Genomic DNA, 21,390 nt, shown 5'->3' on the forward strand with positions numbered 1-21,390 from the left:
TCCACTATATGGAGAAAAATCCTGGAATGTTTTCCTCAAAAACCTTAATTTTTTTCCACATGAAGAAAGAAAGACATGAACATCTTGGATGACGTGGGGATGAGTAAATTATCAGGAAAGTTTAATTCTGAAGTGAACTAATCCTTTAAGCTGGAACTGAGGCTTTAGTAAAGGTAGAGGGAATCATGAATAGCTCCAAGTACCAGTCGATTTTGGCATCTGCTAGAAAGCTGAAAATCAAGAGAACTTTCACCTTTCATCATGACAATGATCCAAAACAGATCTAAATCAACAAAAGAATGGCTACAGCAAAGAAAGATTAATGTTTTGGAATGGCCCCAGCCAGAGACCAGACCAGAATCCAGTAGAAAATCTGTGGGGTGACCTGAACAGATGCACTTTATCAGATCTGAAAGTTGGGTAACACTTTATTTTAAGGTGACGTAGTTACACTTTCCTACATGTACTTACTACAGTAATAACAGTAAATGCACAATTACAAGTAACTAATCCTAACCCTAAAAACCATACCCTAACTATAGTAATTACATGTAGTTAATTAATATTACTCCGTAAGGTAACTGCGTCAACCTTAAAATAAAGTGTAACCAAACATTGTTGCAAAGAAACATTTCCAAGTCAAGATGAGCCAAGCTAATAAGAGTCCTATCCAAATAGACTGTAATAAAATCAAAGTGTGCTTCAACAAGGTATTAGTTCAGGGGTGTGCAGTTAGTTATTTTGTCTGAAATTTGTCACTTTGGTTTTCAGTGGCATTGCATAGTTTGTCATTTTTGCATTAAAGGTGCAAAAGTTCTGATATGATTTATATTCGTTTCATTTTTTACATCACAACACCAGTGAACATGCTAAGACTCACTTCTTGTCTTTTGCGTTCTTCAGGAGAGATGATATCCAAAATGCCCAAATCCTTCACCTAAGTTTGAAATAAGACAATAAAAGTACTAATTAGGAATCAGCAACTCTTATATAAGCCTATATATATATATATATGTTTATAGATTAAGTCTAAATGTCGTGTTACTGGCAGTATTTCACAGCCACGACATTTTCTCCCTTCACAGAGGTTTCAACCACAGCTTGATCTAAAGCGAGTGACTCTTCAACAGCATTTGACCCTCATCACCTGTTGTAGTTGACTCCATGTCATGTACGCTGCCCTGTAGTTCTTCACCACAATGCCCTGATCCTCCTCTGGTGGCTCGGTCGGTGTGAACTCATCATCCTCAGTGCTCAGGTTATTGGCGTTGAGACCTCGCTCCCTTATTTCCTGGTAAAAGCGCGGATCTATGAGAGAACGATGCACAACTTACAACTTGCTGTAGTTCAGCTCAGCTTCTCTTGTTTTTTGGGGGAAGGGGGGAGGGGTGGCTTTGACAAGCACTAGTAAATTCAAGCCTACAGTACTGAAGAAAATGCAATGTCAAAATATGTCGATATCTGGTTTTCATTTTATCTTATAAATCACAACAAATATTACAGTTTTTACGATCGTTAGAACACATTTCTCAATACTTGGGTCACTTTTTCAAAACTCTTTACACAGTGAAACACAACATCAGTCTAAAGGGCTAAACTGTGGATTATTTATCATTGCTTTGGCACAAAATGCATTCAATGACTTCATTTAAATTACTGAATTCACATTTCTCACTTAGACACAACCTACGGCAAAACTCTATATACTACAAGGCCAATTTGCACGTTTACATACTCTTTTCAAAACTGTTAAACTTAAGTTCAAAACATAACATAATACAAAATTGAATAAGACAGCAATTTGCTACATTTATACAGTAATAACATATTGAAATATTTTCTGAATCTAAAAAATAAAATACTATCAGAACAATTATATGTAGCTGAACCTACACAGGTGTTAGTCTTTCAATTTCATTAGCATCTAAAAAAAAGGGGAAACCGTAGAAATCATTTTGTACAGTAATGTAAACACGGGCTATGTGACACTGCAGTGAATTCTAAACAGTAGAGTGTCATTCTTGTTTTACAAAAGAAAACATTGTATAATGCTACCTGTTGTTAGTGTTTTTTAGGTCAGAGTTGATTTGAGACGTGTATGAAGTGTTTTGGTATAGTTTTAGTGCATTTTAAATGAGATTAACTGTGGTGCCAGGTTGAAAGTTGGTTAGGAGAACTGTGTGAAGAGTTCTGAAAAAGTGACCCAAGTATTGAGAAATGTGTCCTAGCGATTGTAAAAAACTGTAAGAAGAACAGTTTTGGCCGTTAAAGTTGTACAACAATCCATCTAATTTTATTTATACGTTTTCAAACCAAATTCTAATTTCTCAGAAGTCAGACTGCATTTATAGGTACAATAGTGACACAAAATGAAGTAGAAAGTGAAAGTTCCATCCAGGCAAATTAGAATGTTGTTTTGACAACATCACTTTGCATATGCTTACAGTGGTTCTCCTGGTGACCCACTGCTGTGCACATTTTGTATGTTTCCCTTATTTGACACACTCAGATCAATTCATGGAGCCCTTTCTGGTCACACTTTATGTTAGGCGTCTCTAACTACTATGTACTTACATCAAAACTTAAGTACAATGTACTTATTGTGTTCATGTTGTATTGTAAAACATGTTTGCTGCAGGTTTGGTGGCATGAGTAGGTTTAAGGGTGGATTAAGAGGTAGGGGAAGGGTCAACAGTGTATAGTGTTCAGTAATTATAGATGCAATTACTGAAATTGATTACAGATTTAATTACATGCTGCAGGTATTTTTTTTAATATAAGTAAATATTTATAAGTAATATAAGTAAATGTATACGTGCATTGTACCAAAAGGTTAGTTTAAATGTTAGTACACAGTAGTTAAAGACACCTAATATAAAGTGGGACCCTCTTTCCTACCAAACTAATGATCTGAATCAGGTATGTTAAATACATACAAGATACAAAAATGAGTTGAGAACCGATGTCTAGGGCAGGGGTTTTCAAAGTGGGGGCCGCAGCAAGTTGAAAAAAAAAAAAAAGGTTAAAAAACGTTAAAAAATAAATATTTGCTAATATGAGTATTGTTATGAAAAAACATTATAATAATTTGTTGCATAGCCTATCTGATATCTGATTGATCGGCTAGTGACAAGAATTGGCCGATTTTCACGTGATTTTCAGTCTGACATATGCCGATTCAAATGCACTCGGGCGCCGCATGAATCAACATCAACATCAAACATGCACACAGAACGCACATGTAGGAAACCTTGTGAATTACTGCCGTTTCAGATCGCGAGCAGCGCGAATTTTATTCGGCGTGCATGTTCAGTGAGTGCATTCACACCGCGAGCTGGAGCAGCGCGTGAGCGTCAAGCAGGAGCGTCGCATGAGCAGCAGTGAAGCGGAGGGTTTCGACGCCGAGTCTATTTTTGTAGTGCTGCTCACGCTCAGTTAAAGTGAAAGCACACTTTTGATGGACAAAATAAATATGATTTCACTCAAAAAAATGCACATAATTTGCATGTAGCCTATAGTGTGTTTTAACAAGGAGTAGGCTATGTCAGAAAGAAAATGAAGACAAAAATATTTATAGAGAATGTATCCATTTAAACTTGTTTTTATTAACCAGTTTGGGTAAAAGTGGTGTTTTATTATTTATATATATATAATATAATATAATATTATATTATATTATATATATATAGAAAATAAATATTTGTGTGTGCTGTAAAGTGGTTAGAAAAAATGAAATCAGAATCGGCTTAAATCTGTATCGGCAGGTCAAACTCAATGAAAAATCGGAATCTGCCTTGAAAATTGTAATCGGTGCATCTCATCTTTCTGATTGGCTGGTATCAAACACCATCACATAATCTGATGTTCACCTAGATGTTTTATTTATTTATTTCTACATGTGCCGTGCCGTAGTATTGTCGATGGGTTCAATACGGGGGGCCTTGGCCAGAACCTAGTGGTATTTGGGGGGCCTTGGCATGGAAAAGTTTGGGAACCCCTGGTCTAGAGAACAACAGCGAAAAACAAACCATCTTTAAATGAGCCGGCATGCTTCCTGTTCCTGATCCTCCCCAATGTTTTCTGTGAGGAAAGACAGCATAATGAGAATGTGATATCAAAAAAACTTGATCTCTGCATGCTTAAAAATGTAAAAGTTTCTTTGATATTTGATTGCTAGAGAATTATTAGCATTCTTGGTTTGTCTTATCTAAACTGATGACATTCCATGGAATTACATAAACTCTTCTAATGGTTTGAATGAGGACAGAGAATATTTGTTGCCTTTACTGACAGAACAGCATAAAGTGGAAAGCTATATTTAACATTGCTGTAATCCTGTATAAAACTGAGTTTGATTAGGGCTTTTTACACTTGAATTAGGTAACCCTGGGTCATTGTAAACTGAATCCTGGGCTATCTTGCTTCACGTTTCACACTGATCATAATTTACCTAGGGTTAATCCTGGGTATTCATAAAATGCTGTTTCACACTGTACAATCCTAAACCCTGGTTTAATGTCCTTATTTGCATATTTGTGGTTCATTGATTTGAAAAAACGACGAACGCAATATGTCTACATAAACGCTTTACTATCAAGTTTATCCTGAATGGACTTGAAAACTAAAACTGTCTCTTTTTCACTCCAACTGTCGCGTTTCCTCTCAAACACTTAAAGGCCCCTTGAAATAATTTCAGTTGTTCAGCTTTTCGTATGAATAGGATAGCCTTAAGGTTATGAATAAGCTGGTGTGTTCCAAAACAATGACAAAATACGCATTTAGGAGATATAAGCATTCAAAACGTAGTCTCTCACTTCCGCTAAAATGATTTTTATGATATCAGCTTCAGCTTCTCATCACATCTTCTGTCCAATCAAATGCTCACGAGAATCTAAAGCTCCGCCCCCTATACTATAAATACCACCTGGCCAAAGTGACCGTTGACACGTCACAGAGCAATATGGGTTGACGATGTGTGTTCAGTTGCTCAAACCCTCGATTTTTATTCTGTTTTCCAACTGTACATTACTTAGGAATGAAATGGCTAGAATTTATTCACACCTCTACTATTGAATCAAACATATCATCAGCGCTTGGATTCACTTCCATGGTGCTGTCAAGTACGACTTGCAGTCTGTGAGGTAAACTAAACGCCATTGGATATTTATAAAGGGGGAGGAGCCATTCAATATGTCCCGCCTTAGCTTCCTGTTTCATTGGAAATTACGTCAATGCATCATACCAGAGCCCGTCTACGGAGAGCCTTGGCACTTCCTATTAGCCCCATTGTATAGATCTTGGTTGCAGTTCCATTAGAATTCCACTGGAGGTGATCACGGGCGAGTGCAGACTGAATGGGAGTCTATGGGGCTAGACGGCTAAATGTGTCTCTTTCACCCGATTGCCGTTGAGAAATCTCAGATTTTATTGTAGGTTTTGCAAGTTCAACATGGGTTATAGGTCGAAAGTTGAATGAACAAGTACTTATGTCCTTTCGATTTCTTACAGGTTGAGTTGTTGTTGCCCATAACACGCTAGCATTCTGCTAATGAATGCTGATTGGTCAGTGAAGGACTGATTACGACCAGAGATACCGCTTGATGGCATCGTGGCATCCGAAGCGGGACCAGAAACAAACAAAACAAAAACTCTTCTAGCACGTGTATTTACCCGTGTCAGCTGTGTTGTCGATGCCTCGAGAGAAAAGAAAGTGCAGAGCGCGAAAGCACCAGAGTGAGTGAAGGATTGCCGTGAAGCAGTATCTCTGGTCGTACATGTGTATGACGTCATTGACATTTTAAAAGACTTTTTAAAGCAAATAAGTGACTCTAAAAAATCTAACACCCAGCAATGTGTAATTTCTTTGCATCTCCTTTCGAATACAGCATTCAAATTACTAGACCAAAAATTATATCCTGAGAAAAGTGGATTTTGATGGGTATTTCGCCATAGACCTCCATTCATTCTGCACTCGCCTGCGAGCGCCCCCGCATGGACAGAGACGTGTTACTGCAGCCAGTCCAGAAACCGGAAGTAAGCAGAGAGTGCCAATTCTCTTCCTATTAGACATTCTCTGATCATACAAAGCTGCGCTTTCAAGGGCACTTCAGTGGGCCTTTAATCTCCCGTTTAAATACAAAGCGCAGTGTTTCCGTGACTGTCCAAAGCACGTGAAGCTGTAACATTCTAACATTGGATAGTTTCACACTGTACAAGTTTGCTACCGCAATGAGGGGTTAACAGCTCAAAAACGGTGCAGGGTTTCATAATCCCAGAGTAAAAAGCTATGCTAACCCCGCTTCTGAATTACAAGTGTGAAACGTTCCTTTACCCGGTGTTAAAAGCGGTGTTTAGAACGACGATAACCCAGGGTTAAGCGCAGTGTGAAAAGCTCTGTTGTGAATTCAACAAACTACATAAATTCAAAAGCATCCAAGTGGTTTAATAACATAATAATCTGAGAACAAGACACTTGCCTTGCGTCCCGATTTGTGTGCTTGCTTTTGGTTGGGCGCCTTTGCTTCACTGACCAGTGTCAGCGTTTCTGTTTGGAGTTCGCTTGGCAAAGCATCAATATTCAAACTGGTGACTGCAGCACGGTACGATTGATTCCTGCGGTTTCTCCTCAGCGAAAACCCATCACCTGCATCGCTGTCATAGTCCTCCCAGGAGATATCCGTGGCCTGCAGGGAGACGGGCAGCGTCACCACGGTCGTGTGGTGGCGGTTTTTTGGGCGGCTAGTCACAGCCAGGTTCTTGGGAATGAGCTGTTGAGTGCCCAGCTTCCGAGCTGCATTACTCTGGGTGCTGAGCACTACAGTCCTCCTCTCATCTTCTGGTGAACTGACAGTGGACAGGTCGATGCTCGAAGCCGAACGTCCTGGCGGCTGGTCCAGCGTAAGGGCTGAGCTGAAATAGCTCCCCGGAACAAGAAGAGACTTGTCACCCATGGAGCCATCAGATTTTCTGTGAGACATGGCACCTTTACTTGGTTTCCTGTTTGGCTGGTTGAAAGTGTTTTTCACTTATAGAAAATCAGCTTGGGGTCCACAGCAGATCACTGGCAAAACCTGTTACAACAGAGATAGATTGTTGGTGGCCGATCTGAATTCTGACTTATGATGCTGCGTGAATCATAAGGACATTTTGTTTGTTCGTTGGCCAGAGGAGAACTGGCCCCTCGACTGAGCCTGGTTTCTCCCAAGGTTTTTTCTCCATTCTGTCACCTGATGGAGTTTGGGTTCCTTGCCACTGTCGCCTCTGGCTTGCTTATTTGGGGACACTTAATATTCATCAAAAATGATTGATCTGACTGTACTGACGGTGTTGTATGAGAACTGAACTGAGCTGGATGATGACTTTTTTTTTTCTTTTTTTTTTGCAGAACTGCTTTATAGATGAAATTAATTTAATAATTGATGATCTTTACAACAGAACTGAATTAACACTGAACTGACTTCAGCTGAACAACAGCCGAAACGCATCACTTTCCTGTTAACAATGCAACTGATGCAACTAATGCCTATTCACCACCCTTTTTCATTCAACAAAGTACTTAATGAAGTGAAAGGAAATGTTATTATGAACTAGATTTTGCTTCTACTGTTTAATATAAATACCATCTAAAGTTAATGCAGCAACATATCTAGCTTTTCACTCTGATAACAAAATAAACCAATATTACATAAGTCTTTTTTTTAGACATTATTTATATTATAGATAAATCAGCATACATTTTAAACAGTATCATAAATACTACCATAAACACACAAAACATATATATATATAGTCAAGTCACATTTATTTATATAGCGCTTTAAACAATAAAGATTGTTTCAAAGCAGCTTCACATTAATAAACAGGAAAATAACAGTGTTAATGTTATAAAATCCATCAATTATGAAACAAATTCAATTTCAGCTATAAAGCAGCTCTACAAAAGGTAAAAGTGTCATTATTCAGTTCATTGTTACTTCAATTAAGTTCAAAACTGTGTTGCAAAAGTGTCATTCTCCAGCTCAATTCAGTCCAAATGTTGTTCTCATCCGATAGTGTCTGTGATTTAAATTGATTACTGAATACTACTTTTCTTGTAAAACTTTTTAAAAAAAGTATCAAATATAACATTTTATGATGAGAAATGAGAATTAAGCAATAGACATGTCTTTCAGTTATATGCCACACCAATGTGGGATTTATTTTAAATCTTAGTTCACAGTCTAAGTCTCCCTGTTCTTGTGCATTGCAAATAAGAAAAATATGCTGCATGTATATCTGTTTCAATTATTTATTTTATATACATGTTTCAGCATTGCCAAAGCGTGATACTGCCACTGTCGCTAATAACACTGCCTGTTGTTTTTTCCAGGAACCCTTGTCTCACATCTGTTTGGAATGTCCCTTGATCACGGAAACAGGTGCAATCATAAATCATGTGAGACATTTGTAAAAGCCTTGCATAATAGCCTCATATAAACAAACAATTATGCCACTTGGGCAACATAATTAGTTCAGTAGCCATTTACACTCAAAAATAAAGGTTCAAAAAGGTGCTTTTCACAGCAATGTCATAGACGAACCTTTCAGTGAACATTATTTTAACTTTTTTTTTATTCAGTGTGAAGATGAAGCATTTTTGTTTTTCTCAATGCTATAATTGATCTGAAGATCTTTTCAGAGCTTCAATGGATGTTAAAAGAACCATAGATGCCATTTGCCAACAAAAAACAAACAAAAAACATTTATTGTACAGATTGACATATCAAGTAGCCTGTGTTAATGGCACATGGGGTCGAAATAGATACGCTATAATATTTCAAAATGTAATAAAAAGTCCAAACTGTTAGTCTGGCTGAACTTTGTTCTTTAGAGACGTTTTGACATATAGCATAACGTTGGATAAAACTATATAGACACGGTGGGAATATTTTAACACACATTACTGATCGCAGTCACCTGGATAAAGAACTCACCTCAACCCGGACAGACTTTATCAAAACAACAGCACTTTCAGTCTGTTTAAAGGTCATACATAAATAATCGCTGGACTTACCCGGCTAATTTCACATGCACCGTGCTTTTAAAAAGTGTGAAGATGTCAGATTTCCCTGCCTGCACGGACCCAGAACATATTATATATATTTTTAGCAGACCTTCAACACATTCCTACGCCGTCTCTGTATTACAACGCAACACGTCACTCCAGGTGAGCCGAGAAACACCCACCGGTGATTGAGTTTATACTTCCTCAAACTCTCACACTTTGCAGACACTTGAAAACGTATTCTTCTTTTCGTACAAATTAGATATTGATTTGGGCACTTAAGACCAGACCGAATATGTGTTTAATTTATTGTTATATCTATTTTATAATCTACTGGTTTTCCAGTAGCGTACTTCAACGGTAAAGATGCTCATTGCGCCATCTGCTGGTGAAGTGTGACACTACATTAACACTTCGCTAAACCCCGCCCCCTTAGTTACTGGCTGTTTCTGATTCTGAATTCATGAAGTAGGCTACACCGTTTTAAAGTGAACATGGAAGATGTTGTTGTCAAATTTCCCCTGAGACTATTAATCATCTATTTTGGGAGTGTCCCAATATTTAGGAAAGAACTGAATGGAAGTAGACCTAATTACCTACAAAGAAAAGCTATGATTACTGTTAACTTTGAAGAACTAAAATGTCTATCATTTGATGGTGATAAAAATCTTTTGTTTATATTTTAATTATTATACTTGCCCGTTACTATATTCATAAAGTCAAATGAATGAAAAAAAGGTACTATATGGTTATCCGGACCACACCTGACCACACGTGACCACAACCGCTCTTGGTTGGTCGTAACCCCAGTAACGGGTAGGTTTAGGGGCGGGGTTGGGGTAGGTCATCACCATACTGTCTATGGTCATCACATGCATATATATCATATATAAACGCTAGATGTCTTACGCGCGCAGTCACTTCCGGCATCACCGTTCGGCCATCTTGTCACAGTGAAGCTGTGCATCAAGGTGAATGATCAGCATGCACACAAATCCTCTGATCTCGCTGAAATCTTGACGGATTTACAAACGGTTTGGTTTCTTACAAACGTTATTAACGTGGCTATAATTCCGAATGCTTGAACATGTATGTTATAATTATTCATATGTATGCACTGTATGTATGCAGTGTCATAACTACATCTCTGACGTTTATAACAAACCAAACCGTTTGAAAATCGGTAGCAAATTGAGCAAGTTTTTGGACTGATACACTGATACACTGATTGGCTTCATCACTGTCTCCTCTCCACCAGTAAGCTGGTGTGTGGTGGGCGTTCTGGCGCAATATGGCTGCCGTCGCATCATCCAAGTGGATGCTGCACATTGGTGGTGGTTGAGGAGATTCCCCCTTCTATGTAAAGCGCTTTGAGTGCCAAGAAAAGCGCTATATAAATGTAATGAATTATTATTATTATTATAAGTTATGGTTATTTAAAAGTACATGCACCATTAAACGAGTGAGCGAGCACACTGTGGCAAGATGGCCGCCACGTGCGGACGTCGACCTCCATTGGCCAGCAGCGAGCACGAGACATCTAGCCTTTATATGATATCTATGATCACATGTGGTCCGTATAACCATAGATATCATATATGAACACTAGATGTATCGTGCGCGCTGCTGGCCAATGGAGGTCGACGTCCGCACGTGGCGGCCATCTTGCCACAGACAGCTCGCTCAAATACGTAATTACAGAGACTACAAACCCAAAAGGCACACGTGTGACGTCATACCTTTTCTCTCAATGAATGAAGATAACTTTACTGAAGCTAACGTCTGTCATTTTTTCTATAGTCTTTCGTTATAATCGTAACGTTACGCCGTCATGCCTGAGTGTTTTGTACCAGACTGCACACATACGAGCAACGGATCTTGTGACGTACATAGTGCGAGACGAGAGATGTAGTTCATTGAGCGATTTTCACATAAAACTAAATGTTACTCTTCCGTTTTATGACAAACTGCGACTTTCTTGACTTTCATAATTATCTTTTAAATTGACAAACATCATATGTGTAATTCAGGGCACAGTTCAGACGGAATAAAAAGATAAGTTGTCTCTCGCCATTGAATACCATACATATTTTTTCCGACATAAGGTCCCATGAGCCGGAAGCGGAGGGGAGGGACTTAGGCTCTCTATTGGCAAACCACAACGATCCAATCAATTCCAGATGGGCCAAATTAAGTCCCACCAGGGGCGTAGTTTGTGGGGGGGTTAGGGGGGAGATAACCCCCCCAATATTTAAATCTATGCATTACAACCCCCCCAATATTTATACCATGATCACATGAAAAATATGCTGAATAATTTTTCAACCCCCCCAATGTTCAAACCAAATCTACGCCCTTGAGTCCCACCCTATTTTTTTCTTGTCTGAGAAGCCGTTTCACTTATCAAGGAATAGTTTACTTAAAAATTTAAATTCTGTCATCATTTATTCATCCTCAAGTTGTTTCAAACCTGTATGAATTGCAAACCTGTATGAAAAAAAGATATTTTGAAGAATAATGGACCCCATTGACTTCCATAGTATTTGTTTTTCCTACTATGGAATTCAATGGGGTCCATCAACTGTCTGGTTACTCTCTCTCGCAGTCAAACGTGACTTTAGTGTAAACAAACATGGTGGATCACAGGCAAGAAATGGCGATAATAGTGTTTGGACTGCTTCTTACAGAAAATTTGCCAAAAAAGAAAAAGGTTTGGATGAAGTCGCGTTATGCTGCTGTCATCTGTCAATGCAATGAGAAATGCATTCTTTTTCATTTGGTTCACTATTTTGTCATTTAAAAAAAAGAGAGAACAGTTTCTTGATTTAATGCTTTGTTCATTTATTCAGTTACACATATACGAGTTGCTTGGGATAGTGCAAATAATATAAGGCCCGAAAGCAAACCTGCAGTCCAAATGCTGTTACCCATTTCACATGTGAAGAAGACCTGAGCATAGAAATCATAAAGGCAGAACAGCAAAATTGTACAGTTTAATTCTAAAAATGGTGAAAAATATATGCCTAAATATAAAAAACATTGGTGGACTTTGGTAAAAAAGTAAAATTAGTAGATGACGACCCATTTAGGGTTTGTTTTCATGTGTTCACTTGCTTTATGAAGCTAAAATGAAATCTTTCATGGTCTTTTTCTTCTTTACAGGTGTGGAAATCAGAAAGATCACAGATGCCCATACTCCATCCAGTCGCACAGTCAACAACACCCTATACTACATTCTGTCCACCTCCACAGCGCCCCTGCTAGATCAGAGTCTCACAGCAGAAGAGCATGAGCGACTGGAGTCCAGTCTGAATTACGCCGACCACTGCTTCAGCGGCCACGCCACCATGCACGCTGAGAACCTGTGGCCAGAGCGTCTGACCAACGTGGCTCAGATCCTGCAGCTTGTGAATCTCTGGAACTTGACTTTCCAGAAAAGAGGATGCAAGGTGCTTGTTGCAGCAGGCACTCATGGTATGATGCAAGGCATGGTCCTTAGTTTTGGAGGTCTGCAGTTCACCGAAAACCACCTTCAGTTCCAGGCAGACCCCGATGTTCTTCACAACAGCTACTCTTTGAGGGGAATCCATTACAATAAAGACCTCATCAACCTGGCCGTATTGCAGGACATCGAAGGCAAACCCTTCCTGCATGTGTCCGTCAAGCCTCAGGAGAAGCCGGTGAAGCTGTACGCCTGCGAGGCCGGCTGCATGAATGAGCCCGTGGAGCTGACCTCAGAGCTGCGAGGTCACACGTTTCCCGTGATGGTCACCCAGCCCATCACGCCTCTACTGTACATCTCCACCGATCTCACTCACCTGCAAGACCTGAGGCACACGATGCACGTCAAGGCCATCTTGGCTCACGAGGACCACATGGCCAAACAGTACCCTGGCCTGCCCTTCCTCTTCTGGTTCAGTGTGGCATCTCTCATCACGCTTTTCCACCTCTTCCTCTTCAAACTCATCTACAATGAGTACTGTGGGCCTGGAGCCAAGCCACTCTTCAGGAGTAAGGTATAGACTGCGACATGAAGACAAGCCATTGTTGGGGGGGTTGTAATTGTGGTGTATGTGAATCTCTTCTCCCTTTTTCCTCTCGCTCTCATTTTGTGCAACTTTCAAATTCTGCCTTGCAAGATATTTTTACCTCTGGAAACTAAGTGACAGTAATTGGTTTGGGTAACCCATCAAACTTTCAATCTGCTGTAATTGGAGGGTCGGGTGTGCTGGAAATAGTTGCCTGCAATCTTCATCTTGAGTGTTCTCTCTCTCTATGAACTTTTTGATGAGCTGAAAGCACCAGTGCTCTAAAGACACTATTTGATGAGCTTTGTTTTTTTCCTCATTCGGTCATTCTGACACAATTGGAACTGATTTGTGTCAAAGAAAGAAAAAAATGAAGATATATGTATTTTTTAATATACATATGGAATGCTATTCCACTTTGCAGAATAACCATTTGAAGAACAATTTTTGAATGTAATTTATCTCTTGATTTTCAGCGGACTTTCCCATCTTTTATATGTAGTTTTACAGCAACAAAAAAAATCTGTTTAGAGTATTTCATTTTTTTTCTTTTATTGGATAGCAAGGTGAGGTTTTGAATTTTATTTCATCTTAAATTTGTGAGTAAACTTTTCACTGGTGCCTTCAAGTCTTTCCTCTTCCAAGCTGGTTTAAGGGGTTTTGTTTCTTTGTTTACCATCTGTGGTTCTTACGTTTGGGTCTCATGTTTCATCTAAATGAAAGTGCATTTTGAACATTTTCAGTATCTAGTTGTTGGTATGTGAAGCTGTTGCTACTTTAGAAAACTTAACCAAATGCATAGATTTTTTTCATTGATCACATCCATCCATCATCCCAGAAAATTGTCAATACTGATGGCCATTCGGGTGAAATACTTGATAGGTGTTAACATAAACTGCCAACATAAAGTTGGCTAAATCTCAAAAACCCGTCAAGAACACCAGGTCATTTCACCCCAAAATAAGAAGAAATCTGTATAAAAATTACGTCTTATATGAAAATCATAGAATGCATTAAACCCGCCCATTTTTTCAGTGGTGTTGGTTCCGGAAGAAATCTTTCCATTCATTTTTCCCATGCATAGGGAATTTATTTTTATTTTCTTAAAGCCATGAACCAAGGACAATCCCATGAAGCATTGTGAATGTTGAATGTTGACATATATATATATATATATATATATATATATGTCATTGTCGGTGCTACATGGGAGGCTGCGTTCCCTGCCAGCTTTTTTGGTGCGAATTGCTCACAGTGACTCTGGTGAAATTTTCTGCACAGCATCATGGGTAATTTGGTTTTTCTCACAAATTCAGCTGTTAATCACAATTATAAAAAAATAAATAAATAAATAACGTGCACGAATGTCTTCAACAAAAGCATATACCATCAATTAACATCCTCGTAACTCACAGTAGGTCTGTCTTTAAAGGTTTGTCAGTTATATTTTTTATATTTTTTTCTTATGGAGAAAAGAATGGAGTTTTTACTTCCAGAACCCGATTGCTGCACTCTACTAAGTGTTTGTTTGTTTGTTTGTTTGTTTGTTTGTTTGTTTGTTTGTTTTTGGAGAATCTAAAAAGAATCAATTTACAGTAATGGGAATTACTAAAAAATAGGCTTTTTTGTGATATATGAAAATGATTGCAGGAATCTATATAAGGACATATGGTAAGTGTGTGTGACTGACTGATGGAACAACTGAATATATATTGGTTCACTGTTTAGAACACAAGGTGAGTGCAATTTAAAAAGCACTACTTAATATTAAACATGTATTACTCTTGTAAATGTTTAAGTTGGCAAATTCAGTTTCACATGGTCTGAAGTTCTGTGATAAGCACTGATATAACTGCATACTCCGTTAGATCTCTGCCAACAGTTATTAATGCGTACACATTAACAGTAAGTTACTGTTAATATGACAATACATTTTTACAGTGTACTTTACGCTAGCTCTTCTGTTTTGTCCATTTATTATTTGATTGTTATTGTTAATGTTCTGCATTGTTTGCCGTGTGGGTCTCAAAGCATTTTTCCCACGTTAGAGTGAACAAAAGTGATCTTTTTTCCCACTTTTCTTTTCTTCTTTTTTTGCAGTGTTGCATTTGTTTGAATTCTGTTGTGTTTTGATTAAATTAACAATCAAGAGTTAGACAACCCTCTTTCATTGTGACATTCATTCACATTTATTTTAAAGTTTTACATAATCTGGGGCCATACAGTGAAACTTGTTTAGTAGTTACTCATCACAAATGTAAAATGAGTGCCTCGTCTGAGTTGCCTTAAAATGTGTCTCCTAGTATGTGTAACATACTGAAGATACAGTGTAGTTTTGTTCAATTGTGTATTAGTTCCTGACAATACATGGGGACAAAATTACTTGATTGGGGTTTGAAAAGTCAACTTGGATGAATCAAATCATTTTTCACTGAGAAAACCTTTTGTAACACGTCTGACACTGATGTTGTCAATAATAATGCCTGCATTCTGTTTATTTGTCAGCATTTTATAATTAGCATAGACTCATATTAGCATAGGTATCAGGGGCAAATGAGATAATATATCCAATGGATGGAGAAACTTCAACAGGTGTAAAATACGAGTGTTAAATGCCATGAAAGAAGTCAAAAATAATAAAACCTAGACTTAAGTTAAAACTGTCCCGTTCACATCCGTTGGTACAGTTTATGTTTTGAAATCTACAAATGTTTAGAAACTAACAAATTGTGTTCACATCACATCAAATGTATTTTCCACCTTAAACATGCATATTTAAACTTTATTTGTTATTTCAACAGGATGATGTTACTGTCTGAAGCCTAATCCAGTGTGCAGAAACATTAAATATGGCTCTATCTCTGGATGTCCTCTCAGGATGTAGCAGTGTATATAAGATATGCTTTTGCATTTTGCTGTGTGAATTAGAGGTGGGCGGATCGATCCTAAAATATCGATACTTCGATACTGACGTGGTATCGAAAAGGATCGATCCTCACATAAAAATATCGATCCAAATGTGTGTTTTTTTTACCAGTAATTTTTATTAATTTAGCACGCAATTCAGTGCGTAAAATAAGCTTCTAAGTGGAAAAATAAGCGAATGTTAGCGGATAATTGTGTAGGATAGAACTTTTTCTCCTAGTCATCTGGATACAAGACGAAACCAATCAATCACAGAGAGCGTTCGATGCTGGTGCTTCACTGAGCTCACAGGCACGTTTGGGAAACGAAGCCTTGCTTAGATGACAGAGAAACAATCGGGAGTTATTTTGCAATAAACAAAGCAAAAGTGTATATAACGGTTCAAAATGTTGAGGACAGTAAGATTTTTTTTAATGAAATTAATATTTTTATTCAACAAGGATCGATGCATTAAATTGATCAAAAGTGACAGTCAAGGGTTTTTCACTGTTAAAAAAATCTACTTCATATAAATGCTGTTCTTTCAACTGTGTTCATCAAATAATTCTGCATCATGGTTTCCACAAAAAAATATGAAACTATTTTCAACATTGATAATAATAAGAAATGTTTTCTGAGCTGTAAATCAGCATATTAAAATTAAGTATCATCATAACTGGAGTAATGATGCCGAAAATTACGCTTTGATCAATTGAATAAATTACAGTTTAGTATGACATAGAAAACAGATAGCCTATGTTAAATTGTAATATTACAGTTTTTACTGTATTTTTGATCAAATAAATGCAGAAGAGAATTAAAAATCTTACAGACCCCAAACTTTTGAACAGTAGGCTAGTGTACAATAGTACTTTTACTATAATTAGGGTAGTTTTTTAAAAGTCACTGACTAATAATTACAGGCGAGTTGAGAGCACAAATCACAAAATATTTAGTAGTCATGAAAACGTTTTCAGATTTAGCATATTAATGATGCATTCACCTCATAAACCATGACACACTGCTCTAGCACAGGAAAGTGCATACAAGTTCAAGTGCATGCTTTTAAAATTAAAAAGTATTGGTATCGGTATCGATATCGGCGATACTGGCCCTGTATTTACTTGGTATCGGATCGATACCAAAATTTGGAGTATCGCCCACCTCTAGTGTGAATTTAATAATGATCATTAGCTGATTTTTATTGAGAATTATATAAGTTGTTATGGTTAAAATATGAAGACTATTTAGAGGTGCTAAGTCATAATGATAAAATATCATCAATTATGAAGGATCCAAACAAGTCTTGTGTTCATTCTTTTAGCTTACAAGCACAATAATAAAAATCTTAATGGAAAACAAAATCAAATATGCAACTCGTAAGCGTGTTCAAACCTGCAGTGATTTTATGTAAATTCAGCTCAAATATATTCTTTAATCGTGATGAAATGGAAGCAGCAACAGATCCATTCGTCCATTATTTACGTTCATCCCTAATGTGATGTGAAACAGGTTATCGAAAAATAAAATAACTGTTGATTGATTTTAAGATGTGGACATTGCACTTATAGGGATAGTTGAACACAAAAGAAGATATTTTGAAGAATGTCAGTAACCAAACAGTCGATTGACTTCCATAGTATTTTTTTTTCTTCATACCATGGAAGTCAATGGGACCCATCAACGGTTTGGTTACCCATATTACCCCAAAAGATCTTCTTTTGTGTTCAGCAGAAGAAAGAGGTTTGGAACAACTTGAGGGTGAGTAAATGACGACAGAATTGCTGTTGATTGTGGAGGGGTGAGATTTAAGTGGGAGAAATTATTGGAGAAGTCTGATATACATGGATGAATCATTCACAATAAGATATATACCATTTAAAAAAAATTTAAATATGGTAAATTAATCTGTCTGGTTATAGTAGAAATACTGATCCTTGCTAAAATAGCCAGGAAGAGGGAATGTTGCTTGTTTATTTGAAAGATTTTCTCTGAGCATCACTGATTTAATGACAATGAATATGGAAGGAAAAAAGCATGTCTTTGAACAATAGCTATGTTTCTATATGAGCATTTTGGGATATCGCATTAAAAAAAAACACTGGATGGAAATATAGTATAAGTATAATTTGCCTTAAAAACGTATGCGCTTAATTGAGGCAGAGACATTTTACTCTTTTTTCTTTTTTTTTTACATAAGAAGACATGCACATAAATTTCCATTTATTGCAGCAATTTACATTTTTATTACAGATATTTTTGCACTAATTTCCCAGGAAGTAATGACTTTGTTCCCTTGAACAGATGGAAATGGTGCTTTATTCACAAATGTTTTATGCGATATTCCAATTTTGCACATGTCAAATTTGCAGCTTCGGATGTAAACAGCTTCAGGCCACCACAGTTGTGCTCAGATTACATGCAGATAATATTAGTATGTCTCTGACTGTTGTGTGCGATCAACATGATGACTGAAGCCTGTTGATTAATGTCCCATAATGTTTCAAAGAAAATAAATGTGGAATTGTCTTAGTTTGTCATTCACCAGATGCTTTTATCTTACGTAACTTTATTGTAACTTAAGTAACACCTTTTAGACAGTCTCTAGAGACACAATGGTGCTTGTTGGTTTGAATTCACAATCATTCTGCTAATAATGGTATGAAAAAATACCCAGTCGCAGGCTGCATCGAGTTTAACAAACCTAATAGGCTGCATCTTCATTTGGCAGATAACGGGGCTCTTTTTTTTAAACTGCAGGTATGAAAAATTGCATTATTTTAATTGTGCTACTTTGATGTCTCTCTGGAAAAAAGAGGAAAGATGCTCTATTGAAATAACTAAAACAATACACTTACAATGGACTTAATACACAGTAGTCAACATGTGAAATGGATCAAAACCTTTCATCAAAGTTATACATGAATTTCTTGTCTTAGGACAACTTTGATTCACTTTTTTGGTCCACTTCAAATGTTGACTGTATTTATGTTTGAGACAATGATTATATTGCATAAATCTAAGCAAATAAATTGTTTATACTGATTCAGACTTCAAACAAATGGCATTCACTCAGCGTGATTTTTATTGCTCTTCAATTTACTTTATTAAAATGAGCTAATAATTCTGTTGCATTTTGTCTTAACTTCATTTTTATTGTGTTCACTCCCTTGATACATTTACTTAATCCTTGTGTTGGAACTAAGTAAATAATATTTGCTGCATCAGTGTCATATAACTGCACTGAAAAATGGAGGATCCATTAAAAACAGTGTATTTATAGTATTGTAGTAGCATTAACAGTTTAACATTTTATGTCAGGGCAAATTCCAATCAGAAATGAGTATCACTATGACCCACTCATTCCAAAGGGCAGAGCCTTTGAAGTGGGGACTTGTGTGTCATAATTTAGCCGTTTTGAACACACTTGGTGAAGGGAAATTACTTTATTATCGTCTGTAATGTTACTTGATAATGGAGCATGATGTCCTTCAGCTCACTAGCTGTTCTTACAAGAGGAGTTTCTTAATATTGCTGTTAATATAATTATTGCAAATAAAAATGCAATTTATAATGAAGTAGCTAATGTGTGCTTTATATGTAGTTTGTGTTCCATCTCTCAACTTTAAAGGAACACTCCACCGTTTTTTAAAATAGGGCTTATTCACATTCTTTCATACATTTAGATAGGTGGGTAAATGCATTTTTGTCTCAGTGCATGCATTGTTTTAGTTTGACAGGGTCGGCGCTAGCTTAGCTTAGCACAATGAATGGAATCCTTTGTTGCCAGCTAGCATGTCCTGAGTAAAAGTGGTACAATTTTTTTTTTTAAACCCACGTAATTACTTCTTGTGCCCTGCATATTCACAACGAGTACAAATAGCGATTCAGATTAACACTAGGTGATTTTTTAGGCAGATATTGACTTGGGACTATATTATGGGGAAGCACAGGCGAAGCACGGCTACTTAGGCGAAGCACTGCTACTTGACCTGCACAGAGTGTCTTCGCTTTTGGATTGTTTTTTTTTTTTTTTAAGAAGTTACAGCTACAGTTACAGCAAACATGGTAATTATCTGCGTAGCAAAAGGTTGTGAGAACAAGCAAAGGACATACACGAATGTAATGCTTCACAGAATTCCATCGAATGTGGAACTGAGAAATAAATGGCTAGCTGCTCTGGAGATCTGTACGCCTCTCTACAAAATCAAACAGTATCGTGTTTGCAAAGAGCATTTTGCACCGGAGGACTAAGTTACTTTGAAAAAATGGAATATGGGCCCAGAAAGACAGTACTACGTCTGAAACATACGGCTGTCCCCATCCCATCTATTTTCAAAGCACAGGCAGAACAAAGTGCACATGTAAGTTGTCTTTTATTACTCTTCCTTATGTTAATCTGTGTCTTTATTCGGTTATAAGATAGATGCTGAGAAGCTGTATATAGACTACGGTTCAAATAACGTTAGCCTCCTCTAGTATAACCTCATGTTAAATTCAACCTGTTTAGCATGAACAACCAAACTAAAATAAAAATCGCTGTTATCGTTACCTGTAAAATGAAATGACTGAGGGCTAAGTTAGCTATATTTCTCTCACCAATTTGCCTGGTTCTTTTGACTCAGCTGTTTTAGTATAACAACTAGAGAGTAGAAGGCTACAAGCAGTTTACTATACATTTGTCATGTTTAAAATAATCACTTACTCTGTGGACAGCTGTCCATTTGGTCTATTCGGTGTGGAGCGTTTTTTCCTGTTCACTTTATCACACCGGAAAAAAAAATCGAGTACTGCCGGATGAATCAACGCCGTGAAATCCGCGGTAGCTGTGACACAACTGCGGGCACGCTCATCTTGATCTGACGCGTTGAGCCTGGTTATCGATGGCAGTAACTTGTCCCACTCGCCACAGCACAGACACTCTATTTCAGTCGGCATATTCCCCCACATTCACACCACCAGTTCGTGTTGGCTCTCATCCTCACGTCCTCGGGCTGTTGAGCGATCGCAACCTCCTCCTGTCGTTCTATTTCCACTCATTTTCTGTAAACTCTTGTATATAGGTATGGTTCTGGCTCACACAAAATCAGCCATGTTCATCGCCATTCATGTACTGTTGGGAAAATAGCCAGGCAGCTACTATTCACACCGGTATGTTGACGGAAGTCGTGGGATTTCATGTGTTACGTGATATCTCTGGGCCTAAGTAGCCGTGCTTCCCCATAATATAGTCCCAAGTCAATATCTGCCTAGGAAATCACCTAGTGTTAATCTGCATCGCTATTTGTACTCGTTGTGAATACGCAGGCCACAAGAAGTAATTACATGTTTTTTTTTTTTTTTTTTTGATCACTTTTACTCAGGACATGCTAGCTGGCAACAAAGGATTCCATTCATTGTGCTAAGCTAAGCTAG

At 37.6% G+C, this 21,390-nt stretch overlaps 2 protein-coding genes across 2 annotated transcripts in view; one reads left to right on the plus strand and one right to left on the minus strand.

Annotated features, from left to right (window-relative positions):
• arhgef16 (Rho guanine nucleotide exchange factor (GEF) 16) overlaps positions 1 to 9,423 on the minus strand; it is a 25,928-nt gene extending 16,505 nt beyond the window's left edge. The window contains exons 1-5 of the mRNA XM_084087397.1: positions 9,053 to 9,423; positions 6,477 to 7,070; positions 4,029 to 4,080; positions 1,148 to 1,308; positions 881 to 937 (exon numbers count right to left, since the gene is read on the minus strand). Coding sequence (XP_083943523.1) covers positions 881 to 937; positions 1,148 to 1,308; positions 4,029 to 4,080; positions 6,477 to 6,977 — 771 coding nt within the window. The 5' untranslated portion in view covers positions 6,978 to 7,070; positions 9,053 to 9,423. The remainder of the gene's footprint in view (positions 1 to 880; positions 938 to 1,147; positions 1,309 to 4,028; positions 4,081 to 6,476; positions 7,071 to 9,052) is intronic.
• Positions 9,424 to 12,171: 2,748 nt separating this feature from the next.
• LOC311098498 (uncharacterized protein KIAA2013 homolog) lies at positions 12,172 to 15,974 on the plus strand (the record flags this gene model as incomplete). Its single annotated transcript, XM_084138734.1, has 2 exons — positions 12,172 to 13,059; positions 15,873 to 15,974. 2 exons carry the CDS (start codon positions 12,172 to 12,174, stop codon positions 15,888 to 15,890), a joined length of 906 nt encoding a protein of 301 aa, XP_083994860.1. The 3' UTR covers positions 15,891 to 15,974.
• Between the last annotated feature and the right edge of the window lie 5,416 nt (positions 15,975 to 21,390).

This window comes from Abramis brama (assembly GCF_963993115.1).
Source record: "Abramis brama genome assembly, chromosome: 16".
Taxonomy (NCBI): Eukaryota; Metazoa; Chordata; class Actinopteri; order Cypriniformes; family Leuciscidae; genus Abramis; species Abramis brama.